At 43.3% G+C, this 15,035-nt stretch overlaps 1 protein-coding gene across 1 annotated transcript in view; it reads right to left on the bottom strand.

The window, feature by feature from the left end:
* Positions 1 to 15,035, bottom strand: part of iqgap1 (IQ motif containing GTPase activating protein 1) — a 45,193-nt gene that overhangs the window by 22,897 nt on the left and 7,261 nt on the right. The window contains exons 3-7 of the mRNA XM_020589892.1: positions 3,421 to 3,577; positions 2,716 to 2,793; positions 1,558 to 1,634; positions 626 to 693; positions 87 to 200 (exon numbers count right to left, since the gene is read on the bottom strand). Of these exons, the coding sequence (XP_020445548.1) occupies positions 87 to 200; positions 626 to 693; positions 1,558 to 1,634; positions 2,716 to 2,793; positions 3,421 to 3,577 (494 nt within the window). The remainder of the gene's footprint in view (positions 1 to 86; positions 201 to 625; positions 694 to 1,557; positions 1,635 to 2,715; positions 2,794 to 3,420; positions 3,578 to 15,035) is intronic.

Raw genomic sequence — 15,035 nt, 5'->3', positions numbered from 1 at the left:
TTCTATCCATTTCACTATGAAGTAAACGATATCATGTCCAGTTATCAGATCCCACCCTCCCCCCATGACATCAGAGCCCCTCTCACATGCAGCTTCATCCACTGAGAGCTCATTGGCCAGGATCCCGCCAATCTTGCTGAAGGCGGGCATCTGGATTCCATACTTTTCCAGCTCACTCTTCATGTTATTGATCTCCTCCTCTGGGGGAGAGAGGACAGAACAGGTGAAACACGGTTTGAGGTGAAAAGAAGAAAACCGAGGGGAGGAGGAGCAGGTGGTGGCTGGGTTAGGGAACAGAGGGACTGGGGAGACAGATTGTTCCTGGCTCATATGTGATAATCATATTTCTGACTCTGGGAGCGTGAGCTGAGCAGGAACTCAACTGACTGGGAGAACTCTCACAGTTACTAATGGCTTTCACATTTCCAGCAACTCGCTGGGAAGGAACCTCCTTTCTTTTTACTCTGAGCACTTACAGCGCTGCTGTAAATTTGTCAGGGTGCGGAGAAATTCAGGAACATTTTAAGCTTCATGTCAACTTTGACAACATGGCGACATTTAAAATGCTCTGGTTTCGAGATGCCAACAGGTACAGAAAAATGAAAACAGATGCACAAGTTCTTACCGGTGAAATCCACTTTTCCATACAGATCCTGGATCTGAGGGGCCAGGCCCAGCTTGAACAGGTACAGGCTGTGAAACAGGAACCGTGACAGAGCACACAGCAGCAGAGGTGAAATGTCACACAACAACTGGAATACTACAGCAAAACAGGACATACCGTCACCTGCACTACAAATTCAGTAGGAAGAATAAACTTCTGGGAGTAATAGGGATTCTAAGGCCAGCAGAGCAAACAAACAAAATACAAGCCTGTCATTTTAGAGCACAGAAACAGACATTTCAGCAGTGTACCATGCTGCCTGCTTTGCTGTCATAAAGCTGCAGATTACTGAGAGACAGATCGTTCATGGTGACGTTAACCAATAAAACTTTCCAGGGAGTAAATCTTCAGAAATAACGTTCTATAGTGTGCATCTAATAAGAGCACAGGTAGCAAAGTTAATTTCAGTGTGAAGATGGTGATCAAGGGGGCAGAGGAGGACAGGAAAAACAGAGGAGTAACAGAGCATTTCAGTCAAACAGGGCATCATGTCTGGACCTGAAAGCCATAAATTATGTGCAAAATGTTTTGCTTTGATGCTGTCCACATATTGAATTCTAGCATCACAGCACCAGCTGGACAAAGCACATTTACACAGGTCTTTTAATGAACACTGTCAAAGTGCATGCTTCTGCTTCAGGAGTGCAGGCTGGAGCAGGGATATTGAGGCAGAAAACATTAACGCCACCCTCCCATCTGCTGGTCAGTTCCTGACTCCATCCAAAACCCAAGTGTTTCATACCTTGTGCCACTGAATGTCACAGAATGTGTACGAACCACAGGGGATATACAAGTGTCTGGAGTAATTTGACTTCAGTACTTCAATGAATTACTACAGATGCATGTTACAGGGCCACACAGCTGAGGCCCGAGTGTATAATCAGACCCAGTACCTGAGCGCGTGTATGCAGTAGATGCAGCGTGGCATATTCTTTCTGTCGTAGATGTCTGTGGTTTCAGGGTAGAAGATCTGAAACAGGAGCAAAGAGTCAATCAGAATGGAACTTTCAGCAGGTCTGTGATGGCATGTCAGCGTGTCGCAGCATGTACACAGGAGTTATGGGGGATTGCACCATGGAAACATGCATACACATGCCCTGCTATTGTCTTTGTGGTACAATTGTGCTGAAACCTTTTGAATGCAGCTAATGACATTTTGGAGATTCCCAGAGTCAACCACTGTTTAATTCTTCTAGAGTGAATAGTTTTTAAAAAAAAGACAATTTCTGCATATTATCTACAAAACATGCACAGTTTGCAAATCTGACCTTTCCCCAAAACATACACCATAGGTGAATCCCATTTCCCTTATTTTATCACTCCTCGCTCGTCCCAGAAGTTGTTTCGGTCCGCTATGAAAGACGTTCCAAAGCTTTTATTTCTGCTCTGAGGACCAAGGAGGCTGCCTGGCAGAGCTCTGACTGAGGGTACGAGTGCATCCTTCGCAGATGCCTGTTGCAGAGTGACATGCCCCTTTACTGGAAATCGGTTTGTGATTGGATGCTTCACATGAAGGATCGGAGTAAAGGACATCTCATGTCAGTTAAATCATGTTTCCTAGCTTCCTCTCTCCTTGCATCCTAAAATGGCGGGGCTAAGACACCAACTATTCACATTATCTTCAGAAGATTTCAAGGCTTTGCAAGGTCATTTTCATGTGGTGCTGAAGTGAACTGGCACCACTGATGCGCTGGAGGCAGGAAACTAAAACCAAATCATCTGCTGTGGATGTTATTCAGTGTTAGCATTACATGAAGACAGTTTGGGGTTAATGGCCTCATTTGTGCAAAACCAGTAGAATGAATTAAGGCAGGGAGACTCACACCACATTCATTTAGTGCTGAGGCAGGACTGACAAAGTCATTAATTAATACACATGCAGCATTTTATTGCCTGTGGTCCAGACTGGATGAGGAGGAACCTTTGACCAATACCTGATATTTAATAAAATAAAGCTCAGCGCTGGTCTGACCCTACTTTCAACTGGAGGCAGATTTGCAAGTGAAAGATCTCGTCAGTGTGTGTGAGACAGCGGCTGGAGCCACACTTACCTTTGGCAGTCCCTTCTCTGCCATGGCGTTGAGCCACTGAATGACATTGTCTGTGTGTCTGAAATGGAGACCTGTCGCCTGCAAGGGAGAAACCAAATGTCAGGGCACAACAGACACGTTATCCACTGGCATCTCAAAGACTCCAGTCTCAGTCACACAGACAACAGGGAACTGTAAAACAAGGCCCCATTCAACCAGCAGCTTCAGCCAGTTACCAACACAAAGCAGGGAAATACACGTCGACTGCGACACTAGATTTTAAAAGCACACATGCATCGAGTTATCTGCAGCTTTTAGAACCACAGGTCTCTCTCTTTAGTTAGATTTCATACAGGATCTTGTTTTTACAGCTCCAAAAATGGTGGAAACACGTTTTGTGGTCACACAATAGCAACCTGGCTCCAAAACTAAGTCATATTTGTCTTCAAAACACTGTTTAGGTCGTATAAATTCTTCAAAGCACTTGATAGAGACGTCCTGCTTTTCTGCCCCAGAGGATTAATCTGGGTTTAATTACTTTACTGTTTTAGCTTGACTTGCTTGTTTAATCATCTTTTTTTTTTTTTTGTTCAAACACATTATGTAACGTGAAAATGCAAACTAAAGTGAATCCTTCCTCCAACTGCCACTCTCAGTGCCTGGCTTTAGTGACTGGGGTGAAATTTTTACGATTTATTAATATTTATAAGATCATCATCTCTTCACCTTGTAGCGCGTCTGCTCACGGTCGTAGATCTTCTTGAGGGATACGGTGTTTGGGGCGAAGAAGTTGCCCAGTTTGGCCAGATAGACGCCGTTCCTCAGCCCCTCCTCCAGCTCTGTGGTGGGAGGCAGCTCCTCGCCAAGACAGGCCTCCATCCATCTGCAGGGAGAGCACAGCAGACACACACCACATATTACAGCAATCACAGACAAAACATACATTCATACTTGGCTTCTCCACAGGGACAACTGCTGCTGTACAGTACCTCAGAGAGTGCCTGCAATGTGATGCAGTGTTCCATGGTCATGCACATTTTTAAGAGGATGAGCTCAAAACATTACTGCACAAAAGGCACACAAGTGTAGAGTGTAGTCAAAGAAGTTCTAGAAATGACAAAGCAGAGGCCTACACCATATGAAACCACCTGACAGTACTGTTTTTAGGTGTAGTTAGTTTGAAAAGAGGGGTTGCTTTATGTTTGTTTAAAGTGATTTGTCTCCATCATAGCAGCAGCCTAATTAAGAAGCTGTCTGAAGCACTTTTTCTTGATCAAGTTGACCGATTTCTGAATGGTGCATTCATTCCTTTGGCCAATCGATAGTAGGATTATTTAAGTCATCAAATGCCACCAGAGAAGTGGAGATGCCAGATTCCAGAGAGAAACGCAGACACAAACACATCTGCAGTCTCCTTCAAGCAACGGTTCATTTTAATCCTAATGATGTCAGTGATATCCTGTAGCTTCACCAGCTGGCCAATGCCACAGTTCATGATGACAACACCCACAGTCCTCACCTGTTCTCTGGGATGGATGCTACAAAATGACCACTTTACAGATGATGAACATTTCTGGTTTAGGTAACAACATGGCATTTTCTTCTGGCACCATCATCTAATTGACTTTTTTTTAACTCACTAAAGACCTGAGCACAGTAAAGTTATCAATCACAATTTATCTGTATGGTGAGTATATTTAAAATAAAGTGCAGCTGGGACAGCAGTTACTCGGTATTAAATATAACGCTGACCACAAGTTATCTGAAAGATGATGACTGAAACTGTGCCAGAATCAAAAGCAGGCAGCTCTTCACTTTTAGGGAACTGTAGCTGACATAGAACAAACATCAGCGAGAGGACCGTTTGAATTCCTGTTCAACCACTGACTGACTCATCTGCAGTTATCACAAAGGAGGAGCCCCCAGGGAGCATCAGCAGTTATTAAGCTTTGGATGAAACTCAGTTTAAAATCACAGTAAAAAGATCAAACTGGTGTATATGCATCAGAAGGAAAATGTTTCCCAAGTCGAAGCTCAACATGTGGCAGAATACAGGCAATTAAGGTCTTTCATTTCTGCACAGAGCTATGCCACATCATGCAAGTCAGATACAGCACAACTCGCCCTCATGCTTTGTGCATTTCTTCCTGTGTTTATCCATACAACACAACAACGCCGCACATCATCCTGTCCATACAGAAAGGTCTAAAGCAACAAACAGTGAACCTGGCCCATGGTAACCTCTCCTCCTGATCACTGAGTTCACAGCATTCCTCATGTGTGACATTTCATTTTTACAAGGTCACATCACAGAGTCACATTCCTGCCGTTAGCCCGTGTTAGTCCTGGGCCACAGAGGACACGTGCTGAGCTCCCACACTGAGGCCACTTTATCACAGTGTTGTTTTGTCCCGAAGAGTAAAGCTAGTTCAAAGAAGGGAAAAAAAAAATAGTCCAGGCTTCTCCTTTTACACCAATATTGAACTGTTCAGTGTTCATTTAAAAGGAGTACTAGTAACATTTTCAGTGAACTCACTCCAAGTCAACCTGACTCACCTGCTTCCACATCACTTCCTAAAAAGGCTTAAAAAGAAAGCGGGCATGAGCTTGTGGCTTTACATCACAGGCAGTAGGTGGACATAGAATAGCAGCTCCATGGCTCAACAACGCGTTAGTGAACACAGAGCGAGTCCATGATGGCGCCGCTCCCCGACCCACAACCTATTCTGCCTTGTAGCTGCACCATGAAGAGGCGGAAACATGACCTTTATCTTTTAAATATCAGACTACTGAAACCCGTCGGCTGCAGCTGCACAGTAGGATCAGACTTTTAAGGTGGAGTTTTTATTACTATGTGAGATGACATCATGTGCTTGTGGCTTGCTGCCGTCACTGTGGCTCTGAGTATGCATCAGTTTTGTTGGTGCAAGTCCATCCATGTATGCTTTATGCTTTATGTTCTTTGTAAAGCACTTTGGCCAGTGTAAAATGTATTTAAATGTGCTCTAGAAATAAATCTTACTGAGTACTACTGTGTGCAAAGCTACTTCTTTATTTCTGCTTTGCTTATGCCACATGTGAGCCTTTTCTGACTAGATTGTATCATTGAGTAAAGATCAGAAAGATCAGAAAGGTCTCTGGACTAATGTGGGCCTGCATCAACTGTAAAAAGTTCACATCCACAGCTCAAAGCCATATGTTGTCTCCTATTGATAATCAAAAGCTCTTCCCGCTTTATTAAGATCTTCAGCTCTGATTATGATCACTTTATCACTGGCTGTGAGGACTTTGTGTCAAGTCAAACATGGCCTTTTCAAAAACACAGTTTCTCCCCCTCTCTCTTCTCATCTGCTAAGAAAACACTCCCACTCTTCTGTAAGTAGGGTCTTTGTCAGGCAACAACAGGGTTAACTGAATAAGACTAAAAGATTCCTTTCTTCCTACAGACCGCCCGCCCCCATACATACGTGCACATCTGAGGGAGGACCTTCTCTGACTGTCCTGTCAAATAAGAACTAATCTTAACACTAAACCCAGGTCCCAGTCCTGAAATAAAGCCTGATTTTAAAGGATTTTTCTAATATTTTAGTTCTTGTTAAGATATCTGCTCCTCATACAGACACATTAAAACACACTCACACTCACACTTTGCAGCGCACAGGCCAGCTGAAACAACTTCCCTCCCAGGAAGTCATGACATGGGGTCTCCAGACAGGCTGGCTATTGAGGCTGAGGTGACCGACAAATGGTGGAGGGCCTGGACCTGCCAGCTAGGAACAAGCCCCCCCTTTCAGTTCACAGTGCAGCAGTGAAAGGCCATAAAGAACTAACTAATGGCTCTTTTATCAAGGCTACACACCCTTTCCAGGCAAGCAGAAACACAGCTATGAATGAGATTTCAAAATGTCGACGGCTGGATTCCAACGCAGAGCAGCTAGAAGACGTGTCGTGGTCATGACGCTGACAGGCATGTCTGCGATTAAAAAAAAAATAGCCTCAAATATGAAAACACTGCCTGGAATCTCCAAACCTGCTCTCAGCAAATAGCAAGTCAGATAGTGCAGGAACATTCTCTGAGACAAGCTATGTGAAGGCCATAGCTGCGTTCAGGTCAGGTGGAAAAAATATGCACTTCACCCCCCAAGTTGAGGATATAAAACTTCTACAGTGCTGTCAAGCAAACTACGGTGGCCTACAGAGCCAAATTACAGTCACTACACAGTTAACACCATAATCTGATGTATTCTGCCATAACATGTTTTAAGCCATATAAACATATTAATCCAAAGACATGACTGCATGCTAAGTGCACTTACAATTCAACAAAACAGCTTAAAAAAAGATCAGCTACAGTGTTAAACCCTTAGGAGTAGCTGGAACGAGCCACAGCTAACCTTGAATAAAGTTCCCTAACTGTTAAAAACATATGGTGGTCTAGTTTATCTTGTTAGCTCACATAAATGGGGCAGAAGCTAAATCCAGTCAGGGACAGTGAAGGCAGCTGAGCCAGTCCCGCTAAAAGGGCTTAACGCCAGACCAGCAGGTCAGCTCTGGACACCAGTGGAATTCCAAGGTGGTGGCTGTTAAATTACTTTGAAATCACTTATTTAAATGTACCATGGGTTAAACTAATGTGTTCTATTAATTTTAAGGTAATTATCATTATTATTAGTCATAGATGGAAAGGTGAAAATACACAGATACGATTTTTCAGTAGAAGTTATTTTTTGTTATTGCTTGCTAATTTGATGTTGTGACTGACACAGAGTCCTGTTGTCAAAATTGTGTGTTAACAAATGAAAAATCTGTAATAACAGATGTGAAACAGCACTACAGTCCTGGCAAACATGGATACACTGGGAATTATTTTATGTCTCAGGTCCTGTGTGCTGGCAGGAAGCTGAGTTCAGACGTCAGTCTCATAGGAAGAGGTCTGCTACTGACACACCGCCTCCTCGCCAGCAACGTCTCCGTCTGCTGTCGAGGTACATCCTCCAGGCTGGCAGCATGGCTTCACTGGGAAGATGGCACACACATTTTGGCTGCAAGGCATCTGTTAGTAATGTTTAGTCCATGAAGAAGAGGAGCTGTTGTACTTCAGTGACATATAGTAATTCCCCTCTCCCAGACTTCACTCTGTTTACTTCAGTTAATGTTTTATAAAATCTAGAAAACATAAGGCTACTACTGACAGACCAGAGGCCTCGTCATTGTCCCTGTCAGGCAGCAGCCTAATAGGATACAGTGACTCAGTGTTTAGAAAAGTCGGGCCAGGGCTAAAACAATGAGTGTAAACGATAATATACTGTATTTAGGCAGCTGTTAACAGATGTGTCGAACATGACCAGCATCTTCAATCTGATCAATTCATTGTAATTACACTGCGAAGAAGTGATTTGTTGAATTGCAGGTCAAAAGGCATCTAAACCCGATTAAAGATTGTTTAAACGGTGTTGTTTTAACATGTTAAACTCTATGTTGCTGTATAAAGTTGTATGTTTAGTCCATGAAGAAGAGGAGCTGTACTTCAGTGACATATAGTAATATACTCACTGAAATACCTTTCAATCAGATGTCTGTCTTTTGACCCGCAAATGACCAAAACCATGCTTACTGGGCAGAAGTGTCCGAGGATTTTAATCACATTAATGACTTTAATCACATTATGCGATCAAAGTCAAACCATGTAAATTAATGAGTTTACAGAGGAACATCTAAAAGCTTTTTCTGACTTTAATGAACTGTTGCCAGTAATCTGTGCTCTCGATCATTAATGTTCTGGAGAAAAACAAACTTTAAAACGTCACGTGACAAAAGTTCCCTGTTAGTACTGCTGAACTTAACACTTCTGGCTGCTGATTAAACGCTTCCAGCAAAGGGAACCTGTTTTGTCTTTCACTGAGATGGAACTGCAGAAAATGTTAAAGCAACCGGAAGTAGATGCCGTTATTACCGGTCAGTGCTGAAACCATTAGGAGATTAGTAGTGCCTCATGCCTTAAACCAAGTCACTAAAAGCAGGGGAAACCCTGGTGTACACATAAATGCATTCAATAATGCAAGTCTGATCACAAACACATGCACAAACATTACAAGGCCAAGCATTGTGCTAATTTTAGACAGAGGGACTGAAAACCTTGCAACAATGCTCTGTACTGTACTGTCCCTGGAAACACGAACATGTGTGAATCCATGTCTGATTGTGTGTTCACAGAGTAGCTGGAAAGACAAATCATGTGTGGGAAGCCTTATGAGGCAGCAGCACAATGTCAAGGTACAGATACTATTAACTCACACACCTCCTTGTCTCTTGCTAACCACCTACCTCTTCCATTGTGACGTTTTGGCGTCTAATTAACATCTGAGTGATCTGGAGTTCAACCAGGAAGAGACTCTGACATTATGAGAACTGACAATCCAGCAGGAAATCACAACCTCACGCAGCATTTCATGAACACGGTGCGGTTTCACAAGAACAAAGGGACAGAGGAGGAAAATGTAAAAAAAAAAAAACCAGGAGTGAGGGCCAAGTGGTCCATTACATGCTTTGCTGCAACACTGGAATCTGGGCACCAGCTGACCTCATCGCCACTCACAGCCTGACAGCAGCTGGACTGACACCGTCCCCCTCTGTGTGAAATCCATGTTTAGGTGTTAAAGTGGAGGAAAGGCTCAGGCATTTCCTTTTTCAACAAGGCCTGGGATGTTTACTACAATGAAAATCACAGGCTGTCACACCACACGTTCTTAGTGAAAGCTCATGAGAAAAACTACAGAACGAACTCAAATCTGCTCCAAATTTACCTTTTATCTGTCTCACTCAGTCCTTTTAGTGCCTGTGCACTTTGAGATGCATCTCATGTATAAACTGTGTTGTATTATGGAACCGCATTTCATTCACCTTATCTCATGTCATGAGATCAGGATCTTGAACTTATCTAAAGATAAAGAACCCCATCAGCGTCACCACCACTGCTGTCCTTGCTCCTTAGCTGAGACACAAAGCTCAGACAAGACAAAAGATCCAAGCAGGCCTGCGCTGGTCAGAGTCGCAGGCACACCAGCTCAGTTATCTACCACTGGCAGGTTTCATCACCAGGAAGACTTTTCCTTGGGTATGGCGCAATATCCAAACCCAAAGCAACTTGTGGCATCGGGTGTCACAGACAGCCAGGGGAGGGGCAGTGCAGGAGGGACAGGACCGGGATCACCCCTGCAGGCCTATTCTAGAGAACTGATCCTTCTCCCTTTCATTCCCTCATTCACTGTCAACTGCCAGGTTGTGTGCCTCATGCCTGTTTTCTCGGAGGCCTCGACACCACCAAGAAAACAACCAGCAGCTGACACTGACACAACAACATCCAGCAGCGTAGATGTAGATATCAAAGGCACGATAATGCTGATTTATAACAGACGGTCTGTAAGGTTCTGGTTTCCCTATGCTGGTAACTTTTTAATGTTTTCTGGCTGTTTTCTTTGACAGCACACTGCGTGCACATCGTCAACAGCTCGAGTCCGACCACTGACATTTGTCACAAATCTCCCCCTTTCTCTCTGTCCCCCTTCTTTTCCGTCCACCTCTCTGCAATTTACTGTAAAGGCCAAAATCCCAAAAATAATTTACAAAGCAGACATACTCAGTTATCATAAAAACAAAGGAAACCAGTAAATATTCACATTTAGAACCAGTGAAAAAATTGTTGCCACTCAGTTGCTAATTGTTTCAGATCCAAATAAGATAATCCAACAAATGAAGGAGGTTGCCTAACTTGGATGAAACAATGGAGCCGGCAGGTCAGCACAGGACAGATCATATCACCAATAAAAGTGTTGAACACATCAATCTTGTGCCATTGTTCTCCTCGCAGCAGCACAATGTCAGGCACTTGGCATTAGGTAATGTCCATTGCAGTAGCAGTTCTCCACAAGAGGGTTTAGAAACAGTTTGAAAACAGGAAATTGCAGGCAAATGGCCAGAGCTTCAGTAGGAACTGGGCTGCTCGTGCAGTGAAGGGTAAGAAGGAGAAGCTGAGCTGTTAACTGATGTGGCGTCACACTCAGCCTGGGGTGTTCAACATCATAAAAAATCTGCTTGGCAAACTTTTTAAATGAAAACACCAATTTAGAGTCATGGATCTTTTCCTGTCTGTCCGTCTGTAAGGCATGAAGTGAATAATCCCTCCATTATCATCTTATTGCAGGCATCAGTTGATAGACAGGGAGCAGGGAAGGAAGTGTAATGTAGTGCAGCACAGACGTGACAGATTACAGATAAAACAGATTATAATTTTGTTTACTGTGATGGATTATCTCGCTCTGTCAAAGTTATCTCTTTAAACAAACTATTTCTTTGGTGGAAGACTGTGGTTACACAACCCAGCATGCTCAATGTTTGAAACTTTGGTTAGCTTGTCACAACTTGACAAAACATCATAAGAAAGTCTGCACTTTTTAGTTGCTGTGCATTTGTCTCCTGCTCAGCTTAGAAAAAACGAACCTCAAGAAGCAGGACGTCATGAGAAAAGAAGCTCTGATGTATTTTACTGTCAGATGTCATTTAAGTGATTGAACATTGAAGCTGGGACTCTAGTGTTATTTCAATGATGTGAAGCAGAATTATTTAAACAGGATACTCTGACACATTCATCTGGAGAACACCAGGCACTGCTCATCACATGCTAATACCATCTCTACGGTGAGGGAAGGATGAACGTAACCAAATACACAGTGGTCCTAGAAGAAAACCAGCTCCAGAGTGCAGAGAGCAGAAACAATGACCTGAGGCTTACAGCCAAGACAACACTGGAGTAGCTTCCGGACACGTCTATGACCTTGAGGGGCCCAGTCAAAGTCCAGACTTTCTGCAGAGAGACCTGGAGATGGACTTCACAGACAATCCCCATCCAGTCTGACAGAGCTGGAGAGGCTCTGCAGGAAGAATGGGACAGACTGCACAAATCCAGGTGTGCACAGCTGGTAGAGACTGAAAGCTCCAACTGCTGCCAAAGAGGACATCAACAAAGTGCTGAATTTAAGGTCTGAAGACTTGGTAATTAAGAGATTTCAGTTTTTGATTAATACATTTGCTATACAAAAATCTACCAATATGTATACAAAGATATCTGATTTGAATATACAAAGATATCTGATTTGAATGAAACACCAACAAACACAGTGTAACTATGACCTAACCAGAATGGACTGTTTGTTGGGCAGAGCAAAGAAGAACTAATCATCAGCTCAGAGCAGAGAGTCAACAAAACACCAGTGTGTTGTCAGCTGGTCAGCATCAGCACAGGGACCTGGGCAACCACAGCTAAACCCTGTTGTCACCACAGAAACACAGATGAAGCTCACCTGGACTGTCCCAAAAAAAAACTTGAATCCTCCGTGCACGCTGCTCTTTTTTAACCATACACCCAAATAAGGTCAAAGCCAGTCAGCAAAAATCTATAGTATCGCCTTGTTGTGCACAGGGAGCCGGGGAGCTATGTGCGGCTGCTGTTTGTGGATTTTAGTTCCGCCTTTAACACCATCCTCCCTCACAGACTTGTGTCCAAACTACAGGCTCTTGGACTTTCCAGCTCCATATGCCATTGGATTCTGGATTTCTTGACTGCCCGCCCGCAGAGGGTTAGAGTAGGTTCCCATATGTCGACTGCCCTCACTCTCAGTACCGGCTCCCCACAGGGCTGTGTGCTGAGTCCCCTGCTTTATACCCTATATACACAAGACTGTACCTCTACCCACCCCAGCAACACCATCATTAAGTTCGCTGATGACACCACTATCGTGGGGCTTATCTCCGGGAATGATGAGTCCGCGTACCGGGATGAGGTAGAGTGGCTTTCTGGCTGGTGTCGGGAAAACAACCTGATCCTCAACACCGCCAAGACCAAGGAACTGGTGGTGGACTTTAGGAAGAATAAAACAGACATTAAGCCACTGTTCATCGATGGAGTCCAGGTGGAGAGGGTGGCCGCTTTTGGGTTCCTGGGCGTCATCTTTGAGCAGCACCTGACTTGGGGCGCTAATACCATTGCTTTGGTAAAGAAGGCCCAGCAGAGATTGTATTTTCTCAGTCTTTTGAAGAGAAACAATCTGAATGAGAAACTGCTGGTGTCCTTCTACCGCTGCACGATAGAGAGCATTTTAACATACTGTGTCTGTGCCTGGTTTGCCAGTTGCACAGCTGCAGACAGGAGAGCACTCCAGAGAGTTATCACCAGAGCTCAGAAGATCATCGGCTGCCCCCTACCATCTCTGGAAGAACTGTACAGTTCCCGTTGCTTGAAAAAAGCACAAAACATTTTGCAGGACCCATCACACCCTGAACATTGTCTGTTTGAGCTGCTGCCTTCGGGGAGAAGATACAGAACAATTAAAGCAAGGACAAACAGATTAAGAAATAGCTTCTATCCAGGAGCTATTGTTGCTTTAAATGCTGCTAAAATCTCAAAATCTGAATGATAGATGGGTTTATTTATTTTGTGTGTTTTTAAGGGAGCCGTGCAATAGTCAGATGTGTATGGATGCGAGTGTGTAATTTTGCTGGGTTTTTATTATTTATGATTATTTTATTATCGAAGGATTGCATTTTAATTTCGTTGTACAATGTACAATGACAATAAAGATATAAAGAAGATATAAAGATAAAGATATAAAGATAAAGACAAGCCTGGAGTTTGCTACGATAAAACCAGAATCTGTCTGGAAGTAGTAAAGTGTGTTTTCTCTGAGAGGGTGGTTCCCATTCAGGCCTACTTACAGCAGTGACAAAAAGATCTTAAAATGTTTTGCAGAGACAGAGTCATATGGATTTCTGCTTTAAATCTATGTATAGTTGTCATGTTGGCATGAGGAGTCTGGATGCTGCCTCCACATTAAGGGCACAGAGCATTTCTGCAATACTGTCCAAAGAGAAAAACCCAAATGTTTGACTAAGCAGGCGAATTGTACAGGTGTAAAAATATCCAAGTCAAAGCACAGCATCTGTGAAAACTGGCACAGGTTCCCACAGACACCCCACAGTCACAACATGACAGTGTTCGGGGTGGAGGCTGAATACCGGAGCGGGCCTGACATTGTGTTTCCAGTTATTGATCCGTCTGCTCCATACAGTGCAAGTGAGAATCTAAATGATAAAAGTCTTGTGACAAAGATCACCTGGGATCTTGTGACAGCTAACATGAAGGTCATGCTGATAGTTACCAATTGCAAAAGAAACGCCCCACATGCTGTTCTCTTCTGAGCAGTGGATTTGACTGAAAGTTCATCACGAGAAGTAAAATAAATACCTGAGAGTGATTATGCAGCTTACACATAGGGAGTGGCTGTCACGGGAAATTAGCTCTGGTACTACAAGCTTATTTATGTGACATCAGCAGCAGATGCTACATATGTGTCATACTTAAAAGAGAAAGAAACATTAGTTTAATTTAAAAAAATCCTGCCAAGAATTACCTGAGAAGAGTGATGTTTTTCTCATGTCTGCATGGTAAATAAGAAGCTACACGTGCAGCCATTAGCTTAGCTTAGCATAAAAACTGAAAACGGGGGGAAGCAGATGACCTGGTTCATCTGAAGGTAATGAAATTCATCTAAGGCTCACTGATTAACACGTCTCATTCTGTTTCCCATCCCCACTTTTCCTGCTCAGCTGGCTCCAGCCTTCTGTTTCCCATACAGACGCAACCGATATCAAACTTCTCATCTAACTCTCAGCAAGAAACAAATAAGAATATGTCCCAACGCCAAGACCTTAACCTAAGAGGAAAGAGAACTAAAGCCCTCCCGAACCTTTGGTACATGTTCGACTGGTGCAGAAATAAAAACATCTGTATACATTTAGACAGTTTTTTTTTTTTTTTAATGGACAAATTTGCTACATTCTCAGGTGTGAACAAACCTCCTGGGGATCAAATCCAATGACTTTCAAGCTTAGTGAAACACAAAGACTCAAAGGTGTCATATTTTCGAAAAGTCAACGTTAGTTTTGCCGTTTTTCAAAACGAACTCCTGGTAAAATCACTTATTTTAAAACAGAAGGCTAGTGCTAAACCCACACAAGAGGGAGGCAACTGCCAAGACCATTCATTTTCAAAAGTGCATAGTTTTTCTCAAATCCTTAAACTTCTAAGACATTTCAAGGTTAAAGGGAACCCTGTCATTTGGAAGAGTTACACAAAACATTAATTAGGCACAATTCAAACACCAGCAGATCCACGTGTGCTGTAAACAGGCCTGAAGGGGAACCACCCTCAGAAAGAGAGACACTGCTCTGTACTTTCTCAGCACAGCGATGTGAGAAATGAAGCAGTTTGGAGGAGATAAAACAGCAGG

This window comes from Monopterus albus, unplaced genomic scaffold, assembly GCF_001952655.1.
Source record: "Monopterus albus unplaced genomic scaffold, M_albus_1.0 scaffold10.1, whole genome shotgun sequence".
NCBI lineage: Eukaryota > Metazoa > Chordata > Actinopteri > Synbranchiformes > Synbranchidae > Monopterus > Monopterus albus.
Note: the sequence above shows the minus strand (reverse complement) of the source record. Positions and strands in the feature narration are given on the sequence as shown.